The sequence below is a fragment of the Halichondria panicea genome, chromosome 10 (assembly GCF_963675165.1).
Source record: "Halichondria panicea chromosome 10, odHalPani1.1, whole genome shotgun sequence".
Lineage (NCBI taxonomy): Eukaryota > Metazoa > Porifera > Demospongiae > Suberitida > Halichondriidae > Halichondria > Halichondria panicea.
This window is the reverse complement of record NC_087386.1, coordinates 5,155,074-5,165,637: the sequence shown is the minus strand read 5'-3', so window position 1 is coordinate 5,165,637 and position 10,564 is coordinate 5,155,074. Positions and strand designations below refer to the sequence as shown.

General features: G+C 39.3%; 2 protein-coding genes and 1 long non-coding RNA gene across 4 annotated transcripts; all 3 read left to right on the top strand.

Annotated features, from left to right (window-relative positions):
* The first annotated feature begins 58 nt into the window (after positions 1-58).
* Positions 59-4,036, top strand: LOC135342731 (uncharacterized). Of its 2 annotated transcripts, none has more exons than XM_064539569.1 (4): positions 59-104; positions 1,342-2,076; positions 2,825-2,921; positions 3,801-4,036. In XM_064539569.1, the coding sequence occupies exons 1-4, from the start codon at positions 71-73 to the stop codon at positions 3,907-3,909; spliced, it is 975 nt and encodes a 324-aa protein (XP_064395639.1). In that variant the 5' UTR covers positions 59-70; the 3' UTR covers positions 3,910-4,036. The 2 variants fall into 2 exon arrangements, with proteins under 2 accessions (XP_064395639.1, XP_064395638.1); XM_064539568.1 differs by having other exon boundaries at positions 3,795-4,036.
* An 829-nt stretch (positions 4,037-4,865) lies between these two features.
* On the top strand, positions 4,866-7,392 carry LOC135342648 (uncharacterized). The gene is made up of 3 exons (XM_064539441.1): positions 4,866-5,090; positions 5,154-5,870; positions 6,073-7,392. The coding sequence occupies exons 1-3, from the start codon at positions 5,033-5,035 to the stop codon at positions 7,086-7,088; spliced, it is 1,791 nt and encodes a 596-aa protein (XP_064395511.1). The 5' UTR covers positions 4,866-5,032; the 3' UTR covers positions 7,089-7,392.
* A 1,269-nt stretch (positions 7,393-8,661) lies between these two features.
* LOC135342834 (uncharacterized) lies at positions 8,662-10,070 on the top strand. The gene is made up of 3 exons (XR_010396957.1): positions 8,662-8,814; positions 8,903-9,610; positions 9,721-10,070. It is a non-coding gene; the product is annotated as an uncharacterized LOC135342834 (long non-coding RNA).
* Positions 10,071-10,564: the final 494 nt, after the last annotated feature.

The window sequence follows — 10,564 nt, the reverse complement described above, 5'->3', positions numbered from 1 at the left end:
ATCTATGACAACAGATCGACGCGCATGGGCAACAAGCTTCCTGTCTGCAATGGCCATTTTTCTGCTCTTGATGATGGCTCTAAATATTGCAAAAGGACAAGTGGGTGAGTTGATACTGTCATATTACAACCTCTTGTGCAAACTCCCTCAGAAAAAGAGAAGATATCTGCTATAATTATCTATGGCCATGTCTAAAATTAATGAATAATTATTTTGCTGGTGAAAAACCTTTGCTAAAAGCCAACCATAGCTACCCCTCTCATGCTCACAGCATACCTGATCAGGGCCACCATAGCTACCCCTCTCATGCTCACAGCATACCTGACCAGGGCCACCATAGCTACCCCCCCTGGTAAGCCAAATCAGCAGAAAAATGGACCTTTTGCGATCCATCTATTACATTCTGGCAAGGATCGTGTGTAATTATGTAGGTTTTGCGATTTTATATTTGCGAATTGATCAAAGTTTGCATAATAATGTTTGATGCTTTCTAGTTAATAGATACAGGTAATTAATCATTTACGGTGTTGGAGAAATAATTGTAAGCTAGTACCACCAATGTGCAATCCTACAAAGCAATGATGATTATAGTAGACTCTCGCCATTCTGGCTCTCTGAAGTACAGCCACCTTGATATACCGGCCATGCATTTGGTTTGGCACGAATCGCTAGCTAGATGTTTACTGCGGCCACTTGTTATTCCGTATACTGGCCACGTACTGGCTGCCCCAAACTAGGTTTCAATACGTTTATTACAACAGAATATGAAATTTTGGCTGATAAAATTGGGCAGAATGATTCATTATCCCCTTCATTATTCAAAGTTCATAGTAATAATTGCCTGACCAATGTAAAATTGCTTCCTACGCCTCTGTATAAGTATACATGCATGCAAGAACTTTTCACCAAAACTTCTGAGCATAGACAAGCTCGAGGTATCAACTCGTGGACATAATTATGATAACCTCCACCTCCCAAGACCATCCACTGAGCCTAAGTACACAAACTACTCTCTTCAACGTCTGACTGCATGCAACTAAACTATTTTTCTAAAACTCCTTGTTTTGTTTTGTTCGTCGTTTACAGAACCTGCATTAAAACCCACACTGTCCTCAAGACAGAACTGCAAAATTAGTCATTAGAGGTAAGATTGTTTTAGCCGCGGCAATTTTCTGAAATACGGTCACCTCGCTATTCTGGCCAAGCTGCACTAGCTGTCCCAAGGGTGGCCAGATTAACAAGAGTCTACTATAATCCTATAGCTGAGCTATATAGTACATGCACATGCAATTATCGTTAATAATAAACCCTATAGTTGAGCTATACATGCATTTACCGCAGGAGACTGTGATTACTTCTTTTGGATTGTACCAAGAGCAGAGTACACTCCTGCGTGCAATCCTGTCGGTAGATCAAGTTACGTCGACTGCACAGCTCTAATGTACGAGGCAGAGACGAATGCAACAAGACCCTCTTTTGAATTCTATTGGTCTCCGAATGCTGACATGGTTCCAAGCACATGGATAAATATCACTGCCTCTCCCAGCAAATACAGTGCAACTGAACGCTACTATTCATCATCAAATCTCCCCCGGATTCCTCCTGAGCTGAGTGGTATCAATGGTTATGAGAGACAGCTTACCATTTCTAGTACAGGAACATCAGATTTCGGCTACTACTGGTGTATATTAGAGCATCCACCAGGGAGCTCAAATATTGGAATTTTTGAATTCTCACAGTCACAAACCCTGCACTTATACCAGCCAAATGGAGTGACCACCCCATGCCCATCAAGTCGGTACGACTCCACCTACTGGGAAATTCTAGCAGAACCAGAATGCTGTGAAATAAGCATACCAACTCCCACACCCACTCCGACCACACTAGGAATGACGATTGAAGGGGGTAACAATAAGAAGGAAGCTCAGTGTTGTACGAATCCAGAAGTGATTATAATCGCATTAGCGAGTGTATCAACTGTGATTTTGATTTGTATACTGAGTGTCCCACTGCTGTGTTTCGTTAAGTGTGTTTTGAGGGCACTGGACAAGAGAGATCTAAAATTTGCCAGGCGAAGTAAGTATGTTTTAAAAATAGTAGGGCTATAAGGAGTACGTATAATAATTATATAAACTTGCTACTATAATTATACAGTCAGTGGAACCTCCGAATAAAGGACTTTCACTTTGGGAGCAAACCTTTTGTCCTCTTTTAGGAGGTTGTCCTCTGATGGGAGGTTCATTAAAAATAGTCATATCAAAGACTTATAATTATGTATGGTCTGTATGGACCCTATTTTTAGTTCAAGAATTAAGCTAAGAACTTAAATTGCAAAGATATAAAGAACTAGATGCTCATGCATTCACCCTGCGAGTTGAGCTTTAATTGCACGTGCACAGCGGAAAAACAGATACAATTATGCATGGGGAATGATCGTGAATCTATAAAGCGACGATTAGAAAACAGTGTTTTTGTCGCCTTCGAAGATCGCCTAAAAGTTTCATGCCTAACTACTGTCTCATTAGCAGTTAAAGCAGCCCATGCATGAAAGTGTCTAGTTCGCTCAAACAGCTCATTTTTGTGTCCACACACACACACACACACACACACACACACACACACACACACACACACACACACACACACACTCACACCAATCACTCTACCCCTGCTATTATATACATGTACACAGTAATGGCAAGTATGATTAGACTAGCAATAACATTACAAAAATCGTATCTGAACGGCTAAAATAACTGTCTTGCTCTTTTTAATGTATACATAGCTACTGGTACTCTAATTTCTACTCACTATAATTATATAGTGGCTGACTGGAGAGCTTTGGGAGTAACGAACGAGCATGATCACCATAAATCTGGACTTAGTGGATGTGAAAAGTGCAAGAGAGAAAGACAATCCAGGTTCCTAAGTACAATGACACAGATCGACTAAATTGACAAGCATAATTATAAGTAGACTATAATAATTATTATAGCTGTGCATAAAGTAATGGCATCTATTATGCCTACGTAAAAAGTGTACTATACATAATATTGCGTATAATAATTATGAGCTTGCGTGCTATTGTAACGAGCTGCTGTGGTAAAGTGCACTTGCAAATGTATAATTATGCAAGGTATAATTGAGTATGTGCCGTAAGTTAATTCCGTGAAGTGTACATCTGCATATAGTCCGTTTTCGTGACATCAATAGCCTCGTACTTCTTCTCCCTCGTCATTGACTGAGTGTACTCATTAGCACCAGCTGTAGCTGAGCTCACGTGCTCCACTTCAAAAGTTTGTAAATTTAAAGTCGGTTCACTAGATGCGCGATTGTATTTCCCTTTGTCTTTTATTGGAGGGTCTTCGGTTTGATTCTTTTTAGTATTTGTCCATCGTTTTGCTTTGAGCTCTGGCCTGTCTGTGCATGTGTATAGTGTGGAACATTTATAACTGTTTATTCTTGCCCGTTGCTATGTGGTTGCTAAGGTATACAATGGTTTATAACTGTGATACAGAACCTGCTATTACATAGGAATGATTGGGAATCAAAGCCCTCGGGTTTGAATGCACTGTATATCCATACAAACCTTGTGATTAGTCTATAACTATAACCTCTATATATACTCAGTATGTTTCTTAGCTCTATAAGCCGACGTATGCACTGCATGGGCACATGATTATGTTAATGTTACAAGGTTGTAAAAATTAGTACAAGCTTGTGAAAATGTCGTGTTAAAGAACTCTTACTTTTTTGTAATTGTTGATGGAAGTTTCTTTTTTGTCTTCTCCAAGCTACAGCAAATACTGTGATTGTGACCACTTGAGATATCACGAGGATCCCAGTTACACAAGAAAGGACTCCAATAGCAGCATAGTACATTTCAGAAAACTCTCTCCTTTCACATAACGTATTGTTCACTGAATTAGCAGATGTCCTGGGAGTATACATTGAATGCATGTGTTCTGTAAAGTGTGAAGTATTTATACTCCTATATAGAGGAATTACAGTGTACAAAACTATGGTGATGATATTCCGCAACAAATGCAAAAACTAAGTAAAAAAGTTGACAGTATAATAGTGACAGCTTACGATGTTCTCTGCTTGCTCATGCTTGTTAAATTCTGTCTTTATACATGATCTAGTAAAGGGAGGGTGTCAGTGTGGAGGCGAGGCATTGGGAAAACTATGCGTATGTCCCTGCATGCATGGCCAAGTATAAACCTCCCTTACTTTGCATGTAGTCGGTCATCAGCTACGTCTCACAAAGTTGGAGGTGTTATAGCATACTGATATTGTAAGAATCACGACGCTGTGATAGAAATGCATTTTAACAGTAGAGACTTATTTGCTTACTTACCGTAACAATTATGCCAAGCTCCAATACGTTTGTGATCCAGAGGGAGGGTGTCTGTGTGTGTGTGGGGGGGGGGGAGCAAGCTATATCCTTGTCTTACCAATTAATCCACATGCTCCCCTGTGATGAGAGCACCCCCTGTGTAGTCTGTCATCAGCTGGATCACAAAGACTAGCTAGAGTTTTAACCAAACTATTAAAGATGACCATGTTGCCAGTGATCTAAATTATGTGTGTACCTTGCAGAAATGGATAGTTCTCACCACCTGTTATTGCCTGTTATTATGTGTACAGTTTACTGTAACAGTGCTTATGCATGCCTGTGCACAGTGAAACTGAAACAGTACTGCAAACATTTTATACGTTGTGAAGCTATTTGTGTTTTGCACAATCATGCAAACTGAATAACACAGTCTCTATTACTATAAAAGATTGCAGTAGCCTCACTATGTATGTACCACGTAAGTGTGTTGAGCATGTCAATTAATATGATGCATGTTTTCTTAATAAGTTACAGTGAGTATAAGCTGTTTGTTTTGACTAAGATATGCCGTTATGATTAATATAGGAATGATGCTTTCAGTATGTTCTCTAACTTTACCATAGGAACCAATAGATACTCACATTTAAAGCAAACTGCCTCGCTGCCTCGCTGATAATATTAGTGAGTAAAATAATGTTGTTGTTCCTGCTAGTGCTACTGGTACCCTCCTCAATGGGACAGAACTGTTCAGGTAACATTTATTGTAATGTAAGCTACAAAGGTAATTCATTGAATTTTGGCTATAATTATACAGACCAATGCTGTTACTGGTATCAGAGAGTACCCGGCAACTATAGTGACTGTCATGTGTCACACAATGGAACTGCTGTCTTAAGATGTGAAGTATATGCTCCACGTGATAGTAACAACAATTCAATGGTGACATTAAAGTGGTACAGAAACATTGAATCTGTGGTTGAGGATATCTCTGATAGGTATGAAAATGTTATGATGACCGTCCAAGTTGCATTTAATTCTTCTAACTCTCCAATCAATGGACTCTTTGAAGATAATTATAAACTAACTATTCATGGCATCAATTCTTCAGACAGTGGTATTTACTGGTGTCAACTCTCAACTGACGAACTTTGCTTTACCCCATCAGCATATGTGAATATTACTGTCAATACAAGCTTGAATGAGAATGGTTGTTCAAGTGTTAATTATCAACGGAGTCCAGTTTGCGCAGTAGTTGACAATTCTTCGTCTTGTCAAGTTACACCAACTCCTTCACTACAGACCATGTCATCAATCGTAACGCCAATATCTCCTGTTATGACTAGTATCACTCCGTCAGCAACAACCACTCAACTAGAACTATGTCGTGGTGAGTTAAATGTAACAAACTTAGGATTTGTAGCCTGTCTTGGAGTGACAGTACCAGCTGGAGGGTTTACACTCATACTGATGATCATTCTGATCTGCTGTGCTGGAATCTGTATATGCTGGAGAAAGAAAACTAGAAAAAAAGGTGAATGGATTTGGAGAAGCCTTTATAAAAGCACATTGTTGTTGTAATTGTTGTGGTCTTAGGTTCTTGTAAAACTACCTTTTGTAGCGGGAACCCACAACTTGTTAAAATTAATTAACTTAGCACCACACAATCCCTGTCACTAGGAACTGCAGCATAATATACATACTTTGTTTTTAACTATTTCACTCTTACATTGCAGCTGTGCAGAGTGTGGCTCAAACTGAAATGGATCATACCTCAGATAGATCTAATGCTCAAGTTGTGGGTCTCAAGAGAAGGAAAGTCCACCAGTACGAAGATGTGGAAAACCCACGACCTGATGAACACACTGAAGAGCCAGTCAGTGATCATGAAAGAACACTAGATCATGAGTACAGTGAGCTGGAGCATCAAGAAAAAACCAATGCCCTCCAAAAAATAAACCTAGAAGGAGATCAGGGTGAACCACACATGTATGAAATGGTTTTGGCTGTGGGTCAAGACAAAGACAAAACTGCTGTCAATACGAAACAGCAGCTGCAAATTGAAAGCTCACAATATTATGAAGATGTTTGTGATAATAAACTGTCACAACAACCACAAAGTTCTTTCGATAGCTTTTCCACTAGCCGTTCATCCCAGAATCAATACAATGTTCTTGATCACTCTCTTGTTAGCATTGCTGACACCATTAAAGCTGTTACCAGCGAGGGCTCCACAGAGGATCATTGCTACAGCAGAACACATGCACACACGTTGACATTGATGGGAAACTCTGTCGAAGAAACATCTCAAGACAACCAATATGAAAATCTTAGCAGCAGAGTAGTAAAGTCAGCTCAGCGACAGAATACACTGGCAAATGAATCATCTGATAGCTGTGAGTATCATGTTCTGGAGGAAGCTGTTTCAAGCGGTACCACCTTCCCCACCACTTTTAACCAGTCAGAACAGACTCCACCTATCCCTAAACACAAATCTGTTCCAGCTTATGGTGTACTCAATTACAATGATTCCAGCCAGCAAAACATCAAAATCCAAGATCAGCCCTTACATCAATCAATAATTGAGGAAAGCAAAGAGAGGGTATTCGATGATCCACAATACAATATTCTCCCTACTGCACCGAAAGTGTTAGAAGATGAAGCGGAGCACAGAAGAGAAGCTACTCAGATTCAGACATTTCCTTTTGATGAGCTGACAGACGTACATGAAGTGTGGATACACAATGACTAATTGATCATGCAACCCTTGTATACAATGAGACACCGTTTGTTACATGCAACAATAATTTTGTGTATAATGTATTGTGTAGCATGAATAGTGGATTAAGACAGCTTTCTCTGTCACTGCATGCATGTGATCGTAACTTTCGAGATCGTTGCAGAGTTTTTGTGTGTACATAGCCACATTATACAATGTTGACTTACACACTTCAAAGCGGCATTCAAAAATAAACAATGTGTAAAAGGGATTACACTTATCATTTGCACTGAAAAATAAGAACTATGGCAGCTGCACGGAGCAGGATGAGTTTGGCATGCAGTCTTTATAATAATTATCTCTGCTCAGAACTGCCAGGTGAAATATGTAATAAGTTAAAGCTACTCATTTATTCAGAGCGATGCTGTTACTGGTATCAGAGAGTACCTGGCAACAACAGTGACTGTCATGTGTCAGAAGGTGGTACTGCTGTTTTAACATGTGGAGTATTTGCTCCACGTGATAGTCACAACAATTCAAAAAAGCAACAGTAAAGTGGTACAGAATCATCGAATCTGTGGTCGAGAATATCTCTGAAGGTATGAAAATTCTGTACGTTCGCCCAAATTGCACTTTTTTAGCACTACAATCAATGAACTCTTTGTAAACTAACCATTCGTATCATCAATTCTTCAGACAGTGGTAATTTACTGGTGTCAACTTTCAGCTGACGGGTTTTGCTTCATCCCATCAGCCTATGTGAATATTACTTATACAAGCATGAATGTACATGTAGATGAATGTTCTATCAGCGGAGTCCAGTTTGCGCAGTAACCATTCCGTCTTGTTGTTATCACAGGTTAGCACATGTTCTTGAGGAAGCTGTTTCAAACGGTACCACCATCCCCACCACTTCAAACTAGCCAGAACAGACTCCACCTATTCCTAAACACAAGCCAAACACAACTGTTGGGCTTATGGTGTACTCTTATAACAATTCTAGCCAGCAAGAAATCTAAATCTAAGAACAGCTCTCAGTTATATCAATCGAGAATTGAGGAAGGGAAAAAGATGACCCACAATATGATATTCTCCCTACTGCACTGAAAGTTTTAGAGGATGAACCGGAGCACAGAAGAGAAGTTTCTCCGATTGAGACATTCCCTTTTGATGAGCTGACAGACGTACATGAAGTATGGATACACACTGACTAATTGATCAATCTTTACAGACACATTGTATTGTCTGTAATAGAAAGATTTGAAATTACACTGTTTGTTACATGCAATTGTTTTAACTCGTAGCAAATACACGACTTATTTAATACACGACATTATTCTGAATACATACATGTTCTGTAACCACCTACATCTCTCATAACTATTTTTGTAGTTACAAAAACATTGCAAATCATTGTGTATGAGCCCCTATATGCACTTTAGTCTGTGGTGGACCACCCTGTCGATGTATAAAGTACTTAATTTAAGTGATTTGTTTGTGTCATATCAACACTCCAATGTTGACTTAAAACGGGACTGTATAAGGCTTATATACAGTTCCGTTTTGCATACCACATTGAATAAGTCAACATTTTGATAAGCAATTGCCGTAAAAGGTACGTGTAGTATATGTAAATCTACTTATCACTTCACAGAATAAAAGAGTATGGCAGCTGCACAAAGCAGGATAGTTTGGCAACAGCTGCTAGTCTTTATAGGATTAGCTCTGTTTCAATACACTCTAGCTCAGAACTGCTCAGGTGTGTTTGCTATCATGATAAATTATGCTATGTAATCAAATAAGCTAGAGCTAATCATTTCACTTTTGCCATTGGATCATTCATGCAGAGCAATGCTGTTACTGGTATCTGACAGTACCTGGCAACAACAGTGACTGTCATGTGTCAGAAGGTGGTACAGCTGTCTTAACATGTGGAGTATACGCTCCACGTGATAGTCACAACAATTTAACAGCAACAGTAAAATGGTACAGAAGTGAATCTGTGGTCGAGGATATCTCTGATAAGTATGAAAATTCTATGATGCTCGCCACAATTGCAGTTAATTCTTCTAACTCTCCAATCAATGGACTCTTTAGACACAATTATAAACTAATTATTCGCAGCATCAATTCCTCAGACAGTGGTGTTTACTGGTGTCATCTCTCAGCTGACAGGTTTTGCTTAATGCCATCAGCATATGTGAATATCACTGTCAATATAAGCTTGAATGGAAATAGTTGTTTAAATGTTAATTATCAACGGAGTCCAGTTTGCGCACTAAACAATCCGTCATCTTGTCAAGTTACACCAACTCCTCCCTTTTTGGTGAACAATTCCACTCCTACAGTTATGGCCAACATTGCGTTAACTAGTCTAATATCTCCAGTAGCCATTCCTCGAATCCCGACATCATCACCAACCAACTCTTCAGTGTTGGTTGGTTCACTATCATTTATCGTTGCTCTGCTAGCTGTGGCACTACTCATCACTATTGTCATCTTTGCATTGGCCTGGATGAGACGAGATAAGAAGAACCAGTGTGAAACTTGCAGAAGTAAGCTCGCGGGGATAAGACATTAACATACCTGAATATTAATGTACATAACATGTTGCATTGCATGTTTTAGCTTATCTATACAATGTCATGCTTATCTACACATGCAGATAAAGGAGCTGCTACAATATTAGCGGAACATCCAAATGATGGTGGACCAGTCGAGGATCCTTACTACTCTCTGCCATCTTCATCTCAAGGAGCAAACCTGACTACTACTACCCCAGCCAAAAACAAAACACAGTCGTACGAGGCAATTGACATAACGAAAGTGGACTACATTAGTGTGTATAGTGTATCGAATGAACTTTAAAAAACACTTTTAGAGGTGTTCCGTGGTTCGATTGAACTCCTACTTAGTTAGATTTACAACACTCCCATACTCTTTAGCAATCATTTTGTACCGAAGGCCTTATTGTGTGTGTTTACCACGAGGTACATACGTAGAGATATCTGACAATGTCATGGCTTCTAGAAAATAAATATCAATAGCACCTGAATGAAGTACTTTAGTCCTGCGAGTTGAGCTTTAATGCATGTGCACAGCGGAAAAACAGATACAATTATGCATGGGGAATGATCGTGAATCTATAAAGCGACGATTAGAAAACAGTGTTTTTGTCGCCTTCGAAAATCGCCTAAAAGTTTCATGCCTAACTACTGTCTCATTAGCAGTTAAAGCAGCCCATGCATGCATGAAAGTGTCTAGTTCGCTCAAACAGCTCATTTTTGTGTATACACACACACACACACACACACACACACACACTCACACCAATCACTCTACCCCTGCTATTATATACATGTACACAGTAATGGCAAGTATGATTAGACTAGCACTAACATTACAAAAATCGTATCGTATCTGCACGGCTAAAATAACTGTCTTGCTCTTTTTAATGTATACATAGCTACTGGTACTCTAATTTCTACTCACTATAATTATATAGTGGC

What these genes read in the sequence shown, in the direction of transcription:
- LOC135342648 (XM_064539441.1), top strand. Translation starts at nt 5,033, where the DNA reads ATGTTGTTGTTCCTGCTAGTGCTACTGGTACCCTCCTCAATGGGACAG. An exon ending in AATGGGACAGAACTGTTCAG is followed by an intron (nt 5,091 to 5,153) that starts GTAACATTTATT and finishes ATAATTATACAG; the next exon opens with ACCAATGCTGTTACTGGTAT. An exon ending in AAAGAAAACTAGAAAAAAAG is followed by an intron (nt 5,871 to 6,072) that starts GTGAATGGATTT and finishes CTTACATTGCAG; the next exon opens with CTGTGCAGAGTGTGGCTCAA.
- LOC135342731 (XM_064539568.1), top strand. Translation starts at nt 71, where the DNA reads ATGATGGCTCTAAATATTGCAAAAGGACAAGTGG. An exon ending in TATTGCAAAAGGACAAGTGG is followed by an intron (nt 105 to 1,341) that starts GTGAGTTGATAC and finishes CATTTACCGCAG; the next exon opens with GAGACTGTGATTACTTCTTT. An exon ending in TCTAAAATTTGCCAGGCGAA is followed by an intron (nt 2,077 to 2,824) that starts GTAAGTATGTTT and finishes ATAATTATATAG; the next exon opens with TGGCTGACTGGAGAGCTTTG.